Genomic DNA, 16,751 nt, shown 5'->3' on the forward strand with positions numbered 1-16,751 from the left:
GGTGACGGGTGACCCCAGCCTCCCCTCTCTCCAGCAGCAAGGGATGACAGGAACACAGGTTTGGCTGAAGCTAGGAGGGTCTCCCATGACCCTAACAAACAGGGACACTTGCTGGGATGCCAGGCAACTGTTTTTTGGGGAAATGGCCTGAGTTGGTCTCAATCACATCAGCCCATAGGGTGCTTCAGAGTGCTCCCACTGGGGGCCTTGGAAGGGGTAGGAAAGGGAAGGAGACAGGGGTGACCTCAAAGCAGGGTGATGGACATAGCGACTCTGAAGTCCAACAGAGGGAGGGTGGGAGACAGAGTGCCCTCCCGCCTGCCAGTTCACTGCCTGCATGCACACAAATGATGGAGTTAGGCCAAGGGGAAGCCAAGAGCCCAGAAGTTCCAACTGCATCTTCCATGTGGGTGGCAGAGACCCAGTTGCTCAAGCCATCCCCACTGCTCCTCAGGGTCTACCTTAGCAGGAAGCTGGAATCGGCAGGTGTGGATCAGGACTTAGAACCCAGGCCCCCAGCTATGAGCATGCAAGACATCCTAACCTCCAGGTCAAATGCTTGTCGCTCAACTTACTGTGGAGTTGCCATCCACACGTCAGACATCACCCTTCGCTGTGTGTGGACATGACATGTTTTCTTTCTTTCTTTTTCTTTTTCTTTTTTTTTGATTAGATGACAGCTTCCTTCAGACTTCAGCTGAACTGGCTTTGAGGGTAGCTTGAAAGATAAATCTCCCAGCTGCCTCCCTTAGGAGCAGGATGGCAGGAGGCAGAGCTTCACCTGCTGTCCACTGTTCCTACTGGCTTGTGGGGCAGGGGGCAGCCTGACTCACAGCAGCTTCCCACTGAGCAAGTTTGCTCTGTTGAGATTGTGGCCGTGAGACTTGCACAACCTAGCCATGTCAAAGATATGTTCAAGGGTGCGCTACACCGAAGAATTTGACGTAGGTTATCTAACCCCTAGAGAGGAGGAGGGGGTCGTGTTTTTCCTAAGATCCCTGAGGCAGCTGTTGGAAGTGAACCCCAAATGTCCTGAAAGGCATGCCTGAAACCCGCGCCCCAAACCCAGCTCTGAGGAATGAGGGATGCCATACTAACAGTAATGGGACCTACGTAGCACAGTTCGTTACCTTTCTTCCCCACAGCTACTTAACTTCGGTAAGAATCATTCACACACAGGGAGTGTCATCCAACGTTCACCGGCCATATTTAAGACATACTTTTTGGTTGTGGCTCTAAATGGATTTTCATAATCACTTTAATTTCATTAGATGTCTCATTGTTACATTTTTTCTTTTCCTGTAGAAATGACACAACCTAAGAATCCCTGTACAAAAGCTAAGGAGCAAGATGCGCCTTCTCACCTGCTGTTTCTGAATTCTGGAAGGGCAGGTTAATTAGCCAGGAGATTATGCCCATCTCCCACCTGGCACTGGTAGCCACTCTTGCACATGCACAAGGACCAGGCTTAGGGACATGACTGTGGTTTATCAAGAACCTGACCCTCGGCCTGCAGCAGAGACAACAGAGAGTGGGATGGGGAGGAGACCACTGCCCCTTACTGGACATCAGGCCGAGCCACCCGCCTTGAGCATGGCCATCAGACAGCCAATGATTTCTGTATGTAAGAGAGGAAACCTTGGACCTAGCACACTAGCCTAGTGGCCTTATCTTGCATGTGCCAGGATCCCATCTGGGTGCCAGTTTGTGTTCTGGCTGCTCCATTTCCCAACCAGCTCCTTGTTTGCGGCCTGGGAAAGCAGTAAAGGATGGCCCGAAACCTTGGGACTCTGTACCCATGTGGGAGACCTGAAGAAGCTCCTGGCTTCAGATTGGCTCAGCTCCAGCTGTTGCGGTCACTTGGAGACTGAAGCAGCAGATGGAAGATCTTTTGCTCTGTCCCTCCTTCTCTCTGTAAGTCTTACTTTCCAATTTAAAAAAATCTTAAAAAGAGAGAGAGAGAGGGAGAGAGGAAGTCTCCATGTTGCACTTCGCTTATTTGTAAGGGAGACACAGAGAGAGATCTTATGTCTGCTGATTCACTCCCCCAAATGCCCACAATAGCCAATGGGGCCAAGTCTAAGCTGGGAGCAGGGACACTCTCCAAGTTTCCCATATGGGATACTTGCCTCTCAGGGTGTGCATGAGCAGGAAGCTGGACTGGAAGTGGAGTACCTGGGAATTAAACCAGGCATTCTGACACGGGATGTAGTTGTCCCGCATGGTAGTTTAACAAAACCCATCCATGACTTCCACACCTTAGTGCTTTGTGCTAACAGCACTGTTTCAGGAGACAGAGGAGTAGATTTGGTCCAGTTCATAAACCCTCAATGAACTTGCTACTCCAAGTTCAATATAGTCGGAGCCATTTATCCCTCAATTGCTTGTTCGGGACCCGTAGTTAGATGAAGTTTCTATGGGGGAAAAATGCTCAATTTCACATCAGCACAAATCCCTCCCTAAACACATAGGTACTTCTGCAAATTTATACACAAACAGAAAGGTCCACGTCATTAAAACTAAATCATACTCACTTTTTCTAAAAAAGATTTTTTTTTTAATTGGAAAGGCAGATATACAGAAAGAAGGAGATACAGAGAGAAAGATCTTCTGTTTGCTGGTTCATTCTCCAAATGGCTGCAATGGCTGGAGTTAAGCCTATCCCAAGCCAGGAGCCAGGTGCCCCCTTGGGGTTTCTAACATGGGTGCAGGGTCCCAAGGGCTTGCTCCATCTTCCACTGCTTTCCCAGGCCACAAACAGGGAGCTGGAAGTGAAGTGGAGCAGCTGGCATAAGAACTTTATATGGGATCCCGACACATGCAAGTCGAGAATTTAGCCATTAGGCTATTGCACTGGGCTCACTTTAAAAAATCATAATGAAATTGCTAAGAGCTAACAGACTGAATCATTAGCATACAAGATGGAGAAGCAAAAAATTGGGGCTGGCAATGTGGTGGCATAGGTTGACACACAGCTTGTAACGCAGGTATCCCATATGGCAGTGGTCCAAGTCCTGGCTGCTCCACTTGTGATCCAGCTCCTTGCTAATGCACCTGGAAAAACAGAAAAAGATGGCCCACATCCTTGGGCCCTTGCACCTACTGGGGAGACCTACACGAAGCTTCTGGCTCTTGGTTTCAGCCTGGCCCAGTCCTGGGACATGGGCTAGCAGACAGAAGATTTCTTTCTCTGTAACTCTACCTTTCAAATAAAATAAAATGAATCTTTTTTGAAGAGTTTGCTGGCATTACCTGTGTCTTTCCAGATATGCCTGCCATAATTCAGAGGGAACAAAACTAAATGAACATCAGAGAGAATTCAGAAGAAATTAGGGAGAGGATGGACTCGGGTGTTTTTTATGCAAGCTCGATCGTATTGAGTCAGAAACATAACCCTAGTTCGTACATAAAATCATCTTTGGTTTCTGAAAATTATTCTACACTCAATTAGGATAACCTTTCTAGGTAACACTGCCTGATAAGTGGATGTATTTTGTAAGATGCTTGGTACATAGTTCAGGTGCCCACCCCACATGACAATGGCTGAGTCTAAGTCCCATGTGCAGCCATAGCCATCCTCCAATGAAAAGCTGAGAGCACCTCCAATTGAAGGAGCAGGTGCGGAAGGGAGCACATATGAACCACAGCTACTCCCCGAAGGAGGCAGAGAGTGTTTATCGAGAAACAAGGATTCCCAAGAAAATGCTGATTCCACGGTACTCACAGGCCTGGGTACCAGCAAACCATTCAGCAGAAGAAAAGGCTCACCTTTCGGAAGTGCAGCTAGAAGCTTAGCATCAATCCCTCGCTTGTGCTTCGGGAGCTGTTCTTTATCTTCAGGGCAGCACTCTTTCTGAAAGCTGAAAGTCCTTCCGTCAATGAAGTGCTAAGACGTCCACTGGCTAGGGTGTGGACAAGTGCAGGGCCCAGAGGTGCTGGAGCTGTTACCACCTGTGTGCTGAAGCTCTCAAGCTAAACAGGTGCGAGTGGTGTGATGGACGGAACCGATGCTGAGATGTAGCAAGTGAAGCCTCCGCTTGCCACGCTGGCATCCCCCATAGGTGGATGAAAGGCTTCTGTCTCTCCTCCTCTCCCCTCCTCTCTGTAACTCTGCCTTTCTAATAAGCAAATCAATAACACTTTAAAACAGGTGAGTGTCGATCTCAAGTGGAAGCTTTATTGTGGGAAATGAGTTGGAAACTTCGCTGATAGGAGCTGATTATGACTGTGTGTGTGTGTGTGTGTGTGTGTGTGTGTGCTGAGCCAACAACCACATCTGCATTACCAGGTGAGGGAAACATTGTTGCCAAGGGAATTTTAAGCCTTTCACTGATGGCTTCTTCTAGACCCTGGAAAAGCTGTGTTAGGTGTGGACAGATCGTTCAGCCTCTCTGTTCTCATTTCTTCCTCAGAGAGTCAGCATCTGTTCTCCGGCGACAAGATGACACCAGTGAGGCAGATACCTCCTCCAAGCAACCAGGAGCTCGGCTGAAGAGACCTGACAGCTCAGAGAGATGTGTGGAAGGAAAGGAGGAGCAGAAATGGCAGAATGAGAAAGGTCCTGGGCTCTCACTGGGGTGCTTTCCCCATATGCTAAGCATATTACAGGAAGAGTATTTTCTTAAGGTTCCATTTATGTGAGAGTCGGAGACAGCCCACACTCCCCAGAGCTGGGTTGTCGGGAATCCAATCCAAGTCTTCCATGTGAGTGGCAAGGACTCAATTACTTGAGTCCTCACTACTGCCTCTCGGGGTCTGCATTAGCAGGGAGCTAGAATTGGAAGCTGGAGCGGGTAACCTGTCCCACATTCTCCAACGTGGGACCCAGGCATCGCAACCACTATGCAGCTAACCTGACCACATCTTAACTGTTGCTGTAAGATCCCGTGAGACACATGCTGGGCTCAGCGTGCTGCTAAGCTGCTTCGCCACCGCCTTCACTGACCTGGCCCTTATAGCACGTCTACGTGGTGCGAGTTCTCAGCGTACAGCAGCTGGGAGAAGAGCGCTTCTTGGACTAGGCCCACCTTCAGTTCACCATGAGGAAACGGCTGCCTGGTCTGTCCAAGGATGGGATTCAACTTGACGGCTTGCTCTGACAGCAGGCATGGATGTGCCAAGGTGGCTGTGCACCCCATCCTACAGCCTTGCAAAAAAAATGCTGGCACAGGTGATGGGGGATGGTCCTAGGGACACTGTTGCCAATGAGGGACACAAACCAATATTCCACACCTAATAAGGACCAAAGCGACACTTGCTTCAGCTTCTGTGTTGAGAGGGGTTTAAAACCCCCTGCACACTTCCTTCCTTGCTTTTCTGTTCCTTTGCAGCCCCCTTCTCACGTCTCTCTTCCGCTGCACAGGTGAGAAAGGCCCGTGAACAGATTCTTTGAATAAAGGCCATCTGTATGCTTTTCTATACTCGGCTGATGTGTTCCTTCATGGATGGTTGGCAAATTTAACGCTAAGCACCTCCCCACTGCCACTCTGGGGAGCGTAGGTGGTGGTGCTGAGGTTCTGGTGTGTGGGTCTGCCCTGTGGAGCGTACAGAGGGGGACATGGCTGTAGATTCCATCTAAGCAGGCGCACGGATGCTCAACCTCCAACACGTGCACTCAACTTGAAGGAAGTCTGTGCATTTCCCAACACGGTACGCCAGGGAACCTTGTTGGAGCAGAGAGCACCTTGAAACCTTCCCGACTGTGTGTGCACAGCTTGAGACGTCTCTCCATCGACACAGAAAAGCCCTGCTCTCACCTACTTCCTACCGGCTTGAGAATAATGGGCTCTTGCAAACTACTCTCCACTTGGACCTAGGACATAAGGAAGCTTGGAGTGGCCTCCAATCTGACTTGCAAGGCAGTGATTTTTTTTCATTGGTGCCTGGCATTAATTTTCAAAAAAGCAATCAGTCCCAAATTGCACTCTCCTTAGTCAGGCAGGAGAATCTCACCTTAATGGGAGATTTAAATGCAAATTTAAGTGCGGAGGTTGGGGGGGGGGCAGACAGGGCTGGTCTGGATGAAGCTGGAAGTGGAACTCTATCCCTAGACAGGGATAACAGCAAACATCTTTATACTTGTCTTTTCCTCTTTTCATCAAAAGTCCAGTGAAGGTGGTATTCCACCGGTATTATGGTGAAGTGGGTTAAGTTGCTACTGTGGTGCCAACATCCAATATGAGTGCTAGTTTGAGTCTCTGCTGTTCTACTTCTGATCCAGTTCCCTGCCAATGCCCCTGGGAAGACAGTGGAGGGTGGCACAGTGGTGTAAGTCCCTGGAGCTACGTGGGAGATCCAGTAGAGTTCCAGGCTCCTGGCTTCAGTCTAGCCCAGCCCTGGCAGTTACTGCACACATTCTGGGGAGTGAACCAGTGGATGAAAGACCTCTTGCTCTGGTTGTTAAGTCTCTGTCACTCTGTCTCTCAGATGAATTAAGAGGCGCGCGAGCGCGCACACACACACACACACACACACACTCAAGGGGTGGAAAGATTAGCTGGTGTTGAGCACTTTGCTGTGCATGTTCACTGCAGGTTCTGTGCGCACACATGCACCTGCTTTCCTGAAACAAGCCACCCCAGCACCAGCACCAGCACCAGCGCCAGCACCCCAGCACCAGCACCAGCACGCCAGCACCCCAGCGCCAGCACCAGCACCCCAGCACCAGCACCCCAGCACCAGCGCCAGCACCCCAGCGCCAGCACCAGCACCCCAGCACCAGCACCCCAGCACCAGCACCAGCGCGCCAGCACCCCAGCACCAGCACCAGCCCCAGCACCCCAGCACCAGCACCCCAGCACCAGCACCCCAGCACCAGTGCCAGCGCCAGCACCAGCACCCCAGCGCCAGAACCAGCACCCCAGCACCAGCACCCCAGCACCAGCACCCCAGCACCAGCACCCTAGCACCAGCACCCCAGCACCAGCGCCAGAACCAGCACCCCAGCACGAGCATCAGCACCCCAGCACCAGCACCAGCACCAGCACCCCAGCACCAGCACCCTAGCACCAGCACCCCAGCACCAGCGCCAGAACCAGCACCCCAGCACCAGCGCCAGCGCCAGCACCAGCACCCCAGCACCAGCACCCCAGCACCAGCACCAGCACCAGCACCAGCGCCTGTGCAAGTCGCCCTTGTGTGGAAGCACTGGGAAGCCCCCTCTGCTAGGAGAGCCCCTGCCCCTCTGCCCAGCTGGCTCCTTGCAGGCATTCTCAGGCTCTGCCTCCACTCCTGGTCTGAGCTGCAGCTGTGTGCTCACTGCCCTTGGGAAGATGGGCCCACGACCTACAGCCCATCTCCCCCAGCCCCTGAGTACAACTACACCCCTCTGCTTTTCTCTTTCCTGATTTCCTGCTCTGTTCATATGTTCCAGATGAACTGAAATATTTTCATTTAAATGCTCCCTTATATAAAAGCACTACTTTCTATAACTTGCTTTAAAAAACCAATCAACGGGAATTGTAGTGTAGCGTTGGCATCCTATATAGGTACCAGCGTGTGTTCTGGAAACTCCACTTCCCCTCCAGCTCTCTGCTAATGCACCTGGGAAGGCAGCAGAAGCTCCTGGCTTCTGGTTTTGGACTGACAGCTCCAGCTGTGGTAGTCATGTGGGGGAGTGAACCAGATATAAGATCTCTCTGTGTGTCTCCTTTCGGTGTAGCTCCGACTTTCAAATAAACTAGTCTTTTATGAAAACCCAATGACTACTGCAAGATAGTCAAACGTATGGGAAGGTTTCTCTGAAAGGGCACTGTATACATGCTTCATGTATATTGGTGTGAGAGCCAGCAAAATAAATTGCTACAAATACTGACAAAAACTAGAAAGGCATGCGTTCCCTAGCAACTTATGAGCCCCTTCCTCCCTCCCTCCCTCCCTCCCTCCCTCCTTCCCTCCCTCCCTCCCTTCATCTTTGGAATAGAATATAATCAGAAAACACCTCTTACGTGAAAATGCTAAGAAATCTCAATACATTTACACAATAAGTTTTTATATTAACAAGCGTCAAGACAAACTATTTAGAAAGTTATTTAAAATGCAGAGAGAGAGAGAGAGAGAGAGAATCTTCAATTTTTTGGTTCACTCCCCAAATGCCCATGACATTGTGGGTTAAGCAGAAGCCAGGAGTGGAAACTCATTTCCATCTCTCCCACATGGGTGCAGGGACCAGAACCAACTGAGCCATTAGCTCTGTCTCCCAGAGTGTGCATTCATTCACAGGGATGGGTTGTAGGTGGATCCAAACGGCATCTTAAGTAATAACCAGGAGTCCACACGGCTGCCTTGAGCTTGCTCCTGCTCCTGATCTGCTTCCAGGCCATCTGCCTCCCTGACCCTCAGGAGGCAGAGAGGCGGGACAAGGGGTGGGGAGGCTGGTGCTCCCTCAAGAATGTGGCCAAGGCTGTAAAGGCTGCTCGTGAAAGCCAGGCAAAATGTCCCATTATCCCCATTATCGTCCCTGAACTTTCCTGCCCTGAGGGTGCTGACCAGCACAGCGGCAACACTGGACCAGGCATGACTTCCTGGAAAGGAATTCTGGGCCACTCAGAAAGAGTTACTCCATTGGCTAGTCCCACGGCTGACCAAATACAGGTGGCCCAGAGTCCTGGAGCCAGCAGGGTGCCAGCACACAGCAGGTGCGCTGCCTGCAGAGTTGGCCACACCTTGCTCCTACATCACCTGCTCCTCACAACTGGTACTCCCCCCCTCCACCTTCCTTTCTCTGCTCTAGTAGTGTGATGTGCCATCAGCCCAGCTTCCAGGGCCAGTTCTTTTCCCAAGGTGTCCCCTTAACCTACTTAAATGTCTCATAGCACCAAGGGGGACAGTGGGGACAGCAGGGGGTAGGGGGGTCTTTAGAAGCGAGTGCAGAGCACTTTCCTGCTACCTTCATCTGGGTTACCGAGTGGGGTGAGCCATGGGGACTTTAAAAAGGAGGGTTAAGTGCTAACTTTATTTTGGTGCAAAAGTGATTAACATTTATGCACACTTTTTTATGTGGCATGAGTTTCCAAGTACTTTTGTGAAAGATTCTCATATTAGTATTCTTTTTACTTTCATTGTGCTTGAAGGGAGAAAGAGGAAAATGGAGGAAGGGAGGCAAGTAGGGAGAGGGGGAGAGAGATCTTCTATCTCTTGGTTCACCCCCTGCTTTATGCGAATGCTCACGGGAGGCCAGCTCTTCCTGGTGAATGCTTTAGGGAGAGGATCCCCGGAGTGGAAGGAGGGTAGGTCAGGGCATGAGTCCACCTTGCAATCCACGGCTAGCAATCCTTAGGGTCTCCACTTGGAGCATTAAACTACATGGTGACAGGGGCCTCCTAGGCTGCCCTGGCTGGTCCAGCCACTCACTGTCAGTACGTGGGTCAGGAAAGTTAGCACTCACAGCCCCCTGAGGTGGAGATGAGAGTGGTAAAATTAGACTCACACGAACCAATGGGTGGATGATGAAAGCAAGGGAGGGAAGAAGGAAGACAGGATGGGTGAACGGAGGGATAAGGAGAAAGAGAGAAAAAGGGAAAGGGGGTTAGGTTAAACTCTTGTATTCTTACCATGTTTTAAATAAGCAGGGTGGCACAGTATGCTACTCCTCTGCTTGTGGCACCACCTTCCCAAATGATCACTGGCTCTGATCCTGGCTAGTACCATTTCTGATCCTGCTCCTTGCTAGTGGCCTGGGAAACTGCAGAGGATGGCCCAAGTGCCAAGTGTACCCTGACGTGGGAAATGCAGAAGCTCCTGGCTCCTGGCTTCAGACTGACTCAGCTCTGGCCATTTGGGGAGTAAACCAGCAGATGGAAAATCTTCTTGTCTTTCAAGTAAAATAAATAAATTTGGTTTTTTTAAGTATAAAAAAGCACCTATAGTTTCCCCATTTGGTGCACAGGTCACTGAAACGATAGTGTGAGCCAAGAGGCAGGTGTGAGCAGTGAGGATCAAAGCAGTCCGTGGCATGCTGGCATGCTGTCCTTCCTGGTTGAGCAGGCCTTGCCTCTTAAGGCAAGCTGCTTCATCTATGTTAACAGACCACACTGTGGGGGAGAAAACACCTTAGCAAGCCTTGAAACGCATGAGCTAGGAATCTGATGGAATCCTTTCAAAATTTCAATGCCCGTTTTCCCAAGCAAAGACCACTGTTACCTGAGAACTTTTGTTTGGTGTGGAAATCCACGGAAACTCAAGTTCTTGTTGAAATCTAAGGAGAAAGGGAAGAATGAGACATGGAAATCATCAAGTTGAAAGGCAAAGGAATTCCTAAGGCAAACCTTCCTGGACCCCCTCACACCTAGGAATGAAGGCAAAGGACAGGGTTAACTAGATACGAAATCAGGACACGAAAATGACACCTTCTAAGAAGGAAATGCTACATTTAATTAGCCACAGGCAAGGAAATGTTTTGTTTAATTTCTCCTGGAAAGTAGTCTCCACACACTCTATGGGTTACAGAAACATTCTGACCTAGTTGGATGTTGTCATTCAAATGTGTTACAGCCACCAGGGTATATAGACATAAAAGAAGAAATTAGGCAATTTTAGGCCAGGTAAATGGTGCAAAAATCCCATGCTTGATACACCTGAGATGTCTTACAGGGGGATAGAAGAAGGCTTCGTTGAGGAACCGGGGACATCTCAGCTGTGACTTCAAAATAGAGACTGGAACACATCAAAATGAGCTCTCATTGATTTTTCAGAGACAAGATATATGTGATGTGAAGACAGCTGCTAACAATTCATCCAGGAGACACACACACCCTTACACAGTCACACACCCTCACACAGTCACACACCCTCACACAGTCACACACACACCCTCACACAGTCACACACCCTCACGCACACACCCTCACGCAGTCACACACCCTCACGCAGTCACACACCCTCACATAGTCACACACATGCATACACACACACACAAGCACACACATGCTCGCACACACATTCCCAGTGAACAGTTAATCATAAGCAGGCACAGATGAAATTTACCACCAGTCTCACGGAAAGCAATGTGGCTTACAGCTTTTGGCATGGGGACCCTTGGTCCATTAGCAAAACCACGAGAAATCTCCTCCCCAAGGAAGTGCCTCTTACTGGGGACCATGGAGGGGCAGAGGCTGTGGGGAGGGGGGTCAGAAAAGGGGCAGCAATCCACCCGGAAACAGACACTTCATTGTCCATCGGAAGGCATCCTTGGTGCTGGAATGTGGGGGTCCGGGCTGGCCACAAGTGCAAGCTGTCATGCTAATGACAGCTGTTCCAAGCAGACGAGGATCCTGTTGGGAGTTTAAAGCAGCAGCCACAGCAATGGGAGAGGAAAACACCCCCAGCCAGAGCCTCGCATCGTTCCCACCCGTTCCTAACAGTGCTGCAAGATACTTCTGGAAACACACACACACACCAAACAAACCAAGCCACACTGGCTCCGAAACAACTTCTGCATTTCACTTAGCTGACTCCAGCAGCCCGCTTCCGCAGTTAAAGCACAAGTACAGATTTTTGCTTTTTCCTCTCCCTGATGGCGGGGGAGCCCCTGACAAGATGATACTTCATTCCCAATTATCTCACACACACAGTTCATGACAAAAGCCTCCACTCCCACTGCCTCCTGGAAACTATTTAGTATACACAGCGTTTGGTGTAGACATAGGATATCCCTGGGACAGGGCAGCCACGGCCAGGATTTCCTCCAACGTCAGGCAGGTCCAAGTTAATTTGTGCGGAAGTCAGCGCCCCTGAGGTGGGAGCAGCATCTTTTGCCAAAGGCGGGAAAAACAATCCTGCTTTTAGGAGGGTCCAGTATAAGCTGGTCTGGGACCTCCCTGGGACACTGAAAAGTGACCTATGAGCACCAAGGGCCTCCATCGGACTGCACAACGTGCGGCTAACAGCACGTCGGGCAGGTTCTCTCTCCTTACCTTGCTGCTCAGAGAATCTGAAAGTTCCCAGACAGCTGCAAATCCCTGGGTTTCTGAGCATGGCTGCAGCAGGTTCAGCGCCGAAGCCCACACCACAGCTACGTCTCAACCGGCAATGAATGAATGGCCTTGGGCCCGTCTCGGCAAAATTGGGTTGAGACTTTTTTTTTCTCAGCGCAAGGCTGCAGCGATCAGACACTTGTGTCCTTGAGCGTGTGGTGAACACAGAGCAGGAAGAAGCTGCAGGCTAAACCAGCTCACACCCCATAATCAGATTACAGCCAGGCTTGGAGATGTGGGCCCAGACGGGGCTGGGGGCTGGGACACATATGCCTGGGAGCCCTGCACAGTCACAAAACCCCCACACATGTGCTTTAGTGAAGTGGTGAGCAACTGAGCCACGCCCATAGTGTTCACACCAACACCCCTTTTCCCTAAAAACAAGCACACACACAAAAGAAAAAAAAATAGACTTTCTGGGTGTTAGCGGGGAGAGAAACTGCCTACAGACTCTCCCAAGCAGCTCTGAGTATGGCTTTGGCTAAATCAAATGAAATATTTTTCACCTAACAAGGAAGCTGAAAACTCACACTCAGGAGCTGAGATTTATAAACGACATCGGAGTGAAAGAGTGGGAAGAAAAAGGACCCCGTAGGCCTAGAGGTTCAACCATTTTAATTGGAGACAGAAGTTGCCGAGCCAAGCTTTATGCATCAGACTGCACCCTGTTTATTTCTAAATGCAACAACTGAGCTGCTGGGCCCAAGCCATGCAATTTCCAGAAAACATGCAACCATTGGAGATGGGCAACTTTCCAGCAAAAGGGAGCTTTCCAGAGAATCGAGGGAAATAGCGTTGTTTACAAGGAAGGGGATGGCCACAAGGAGGTGAATCACCGGATTGGGGCAGACAAGAGGTTGACAACAAAGTCACAGGATCTTCTCACTGTGACGCCAGCATCGCCATGCAGGGGCAGGTGTGTCATGCAGGGCCCAGGACTCTATCCAGGTCTCCCCGTGGCAGGAAGGGACCCGAGGCATTAGCAGGAAACTGAAATCCAAAATGCAGTGGCAGCTTGAACCCGGGCACTCTGACACAGGATGCTGGAATCCCATGCCACGTCTTAGCTGTTGTACTAATACCCATTCCTATCTTAAAAGTGCTCATTTTTCAGGCCCGGCGTGGTAGCCTAGTGGCTAAAGTCCTTGCCTTGCCTGCGCGGGGATCCCATATGGTTGCCAGTACATGTCCTGGTGGCCCTGCTTCCCATTCAGCTCCCTGCTTGTGGCCTGGGAAAGCAGTAGAGGATGGCACTTGAGACCCTGCATCCCCACGTGGGAGACCCGGAAGAGGCTCCTGGCTCCTGAGTTCGGATCGGCTCAGCTCCAGCCATTGTAGCCACTTGGGGAGTGAACCAGAGGATGGAAGATCTTCCTCTCAGTCTCTCTTCCTCTCTGTATATCTGATTGTTGTATTGATTGTATATCTGATTGATGTATTGTTTCCAATAAACACAAATAAATCTCTCTTTTTTAAGTGCTCGTCTTTCAATGCGCAACAAATCAACTCAAACATTTACGTTCCTTGTAGACACCCATACCTAGATGCCTTGTGGGAGGGGTACAGATCTATGACATCTGGAGCAAGGCTGGAGGGACATGAGCCTTATAGTGTTGTCACAGCCCAAGTCCTGGCAGCTCATGGGGGCACCTGGATGCCCGAGAGCAACCCTGTGAATGGGCGACTGAGATGCCAACATCTGTAAGTGGCATCACCAGGAAGAACTGAGTCAGGGCTGCCCGAATCCAGTACCTCGGCCCCAAGGGCAACATTCAGGTCTCTCGCTGATGGAGTGGCCCAGCCAGGGTGGCCATCCACCCACTCTGACCCTGCCCAGGAGCAGCCTGTGCCCTGAGGACAGATGGGAAACGATGGAAGGGGGCTCCTCAAGGGTTTGGATCCCTGCTACCCTGTGAGAACCCTGAATGAGGTTGTGTAATCCTGGCTCCAGAATGGACAAATCCCTGCTGTTGCAGGTGTTTGGGGAGCGAACCAGGGGATGGAAATTCTCTCTCTTACTCTCCCTGTCTCCTTTCTCTCTCTCTCTCTCTCTCTCTCTCTCTCTGCCTTTCGAAGAAAACATACAACCACAGGAAATAGAGAGCAGTGCGCCATTGTGACCCACAGTGTGTTGGACACGCAGCGTTGTGAATTACTGACACAAACTCAAGTTCCAAAATTAAGAAAGTGCCACAGAAATGAAAGAGTTCTCCCGCACTCTACTAAGGGGACGGCCGGACTGAAATTCCGCAGTGAAGGGTACCCTGCCCCAGCCTAGGAAAGCCTAGTCACACGCCACAAACAGCTGTCCATGGAGTTTTCATCGCCTTCAGCGGATTTAACATCTGCATGCGAGTCCCTTCCCCGAGCCAGAGCTGCCTGACACGGGACCAGCACACCGTGGAATGCCACTTAGTCTCCTCTGTCACACATGGCTCATTCAGACATCCCAGATTTCTTATCCAAGCCCAATTCGTCCCCCCTGGACCCCACCACGGGCACCGCCAATGCTGTCTGTGTATTTGGGGTGCAGGGCTGTCATTACGCTCTGGACAGGTCTGCAAATGGGATTTTGTATGACATCACTCCGCGAGGTAATTTAAAACAGGCAGCTTATGTGGGGACAAAAAAGGCAGAAGGACTTGAGCCTTCAGAAAGATGAAATCGTCAGAATTTCTCAGATGTGTTGAAAGCAAGCCAGGCTGGCTTGCCCAGCTCCGGAAATTCGTCTTGTGAGTGTGGGTAGACTGCCGCCCCCTCCCCAGGATACCCGTGGGTGACTCTAAGTTCGAGGCTCGAGGGCGTCACATGGACCCTCATGTTGGAGAGTCTCACGGCTGGGTTTCTGGCTAATCGTGAAGCGAGAGCTAATGATCCCTAGGGAGAAAGACTCGGTGTCTCAGACGGCGGGGGCCTGTGAGTCAAATCCTTGCTGTTGAAGATCCTGTGACTGCACACATGGGCCCACACCTTCTCTGCAGGGTATAAGTCAAACAGAGGGAGAATGCTGGCTATGGTTGGGTCTGTATCGAACACAGCTTTTCTGGTCATTGTTTCCGAAACAACACAGTGGAGAGGCTACTGTCACAGTATCTGCATTGGAGGAGCAGTTGGAAGTCTCCAAAGATAGGCCAGGACTATGCCCTTTTATAGAAGGGCCACAAGGAGGCAGATCCTTGCAATCGGACTCCATCCCCGTCCCAGAGCCTGAGCAGACCTGGAACTAACATCCCCACAGAATTTAAGGGGCTTTGCTTCCTCAGAGAGAGACACCTTCCACCCTCAGCACTTTCTTTACTCTGCCTCACTTTCGAGCGCTTACCTATGTGAGATGGACATGCCTCTTCCCTTGGCGTGGGGATGGGCATCAGGTCACCTTGACCAGACAGGACACGCATATCCTACAACCTATAGCGCAGCACCTGCAGTCCAGGCCCGGTTCTGCTTCCGATCTGGCTTCCTGCTAAGGCACACCCTGGGGCGGCAAGCGATGGCTGTGCAGGCCACTGGGAGTCCTGGCAATCAGGAAGCCCCTGGTGAGAGTCCCCAGCGGTGACGGAGCAGCCCCCTGCCTCAGAGGTGGTCTCCCAGACTGCTGCACCAGCTGGCAGCTTCCGGCTGTCCTGCTTCCCCGACTGCGCCCTTGCAGTGAGCTGCTCTCTCTTCTCTCTGTTCTCCTGCCTGATGAGCCAGCACCCTCCACGTCACCCACGTGGGAGACTCCCATGGAATGCCAGCTCCTGACGTTGCCCTGGCCCAATCTGTCTTGAGCATCTGGGGTGGGAGGCGGCATGCAGCCATACATAAAGGATTTCTCCCCGGATCAATCTCCTTGGCCCTTAACCTCAGAAATCAATGCATGGGATGCAGGAAGCCTGGCTGAGTACACCGTGAGTGGGCACGCAGGAGTCACGGGTCAAGGGTGTGGCTGCGGAGCTCCACCACGGTCAGCTAGGTCACCACTCTAGGACAAAGCAAGTCCTTGTCCTTGGACAGTCATGGCCCCTAGAAGCCTCCAGATTCCCAACCACATGGGGAATCGCCTCTGCCCAGGGAGTGGGTATTTCTGCCATCACGGGCACTAGAATTAATTGAGCCCTACTAGGCCACTTCCCCAGGGCTCTGGCAGGACACAGCCCCGCCAGCTGATCCCAGGGGCCAGGTGCACAACTGCCTAAATCAGGCAACCAGCAAGGTGACCGGCTGGCTGGCGGTTGGTCACCTACTGCTTCCCTCTTGCTGCCAAACCAGAGCCTGCTTTGGGCAGAACAAGCATTGTGCTTTGCCAAAGGCACTGCCGTGCATTTACATAACCACAGCCACTCACCCGTGGGCCGGCCACAGGGCGCAGCCCACCAGGTGTGCAGCAGCTTCGTCTGGGTGGTGGCCTGCGATCCCGGCGCCTGTCACAGGGACACTTCTCTCGGCCCCTCCCAGCCCTTTCCTCATCCGCATCAGAGAACTCACGGAAGCAGTGGACATTTGCATGAACGTATTTAGCACATGCCTGACGTTTGTCGGCTGCCTGGCTTTTATTTGCTGTCTTCTGACTCCTGGTGCCCCAAAGGAAGACCCAGGCTCAGGGGTGCTAACCGACAGACACCTGAAGGCGCACAGAAAGACGTTCGGAGGGAAGGGGCTGGGGCAATGGGAAAAGCGTGCCTGCACAGGATCACTTCCTGCTGAGCTTGGGGGCTCCCTGCCCTCCTGTTCCCAGAAAGCAGGAAGAGTCCCCTGCGGACAAGCTGAATCCTCCCACCCGGGGAGTTGGGTTCCTTC

General features: G+C 51.5%; 1 protein-coding gene across 16 annotated transcripts in view; it reads right to left on the bottom strand.

Annotated features, from left to right (window-relative positions):
• Positions 1 to 16,751, bottom strand: part of SVIL (supervillin) — a 205,351-nt gene that overhangs the window by 69,514 nt on the left and 119,086 nt on the right. For 15 of the 16 annotated variants that reach the window (XM_058669655.1, XM_058669652.1, XM_058669654.1 and 12 more), the window contains 2 exons: positions 10,141 to 10,195; positions 3,769 to 3,860 (listed from right to left, as the gene is read on the bottom strand). Coding sequence is in view for 9 of the 16 variants with exons in the window: in XM_058669649.1 (XP_058525632.1) it covers positions 3,769 to 3,860; positions 10,141 to 10,195 (147 nt within the window). In the remaining 7 variants the exon portion in view is untranslated. The remainder of the gene's footprint in view (positions 1 to 3,768; positions 3,861 to 10,140; positions 10,196 to 16,751) is intronic. The other variant, XM_058669658.1, reaches the window with a different exon arrangement.

This window comes from Ochotona princeps, chromosome 10, assembly GCF_030435755.1.
Source record: "Ochotona princeps isolate mOchPri1 chromosome 10, mOchPri1.hap1, whole genome shotgun sequence".
Lineage (NCBI taxonomy): Eukaryota > Metazoa > Chordata > Mammalia > Lagomorpha > Ochotonidae > Ochotona > Ochotona princeps.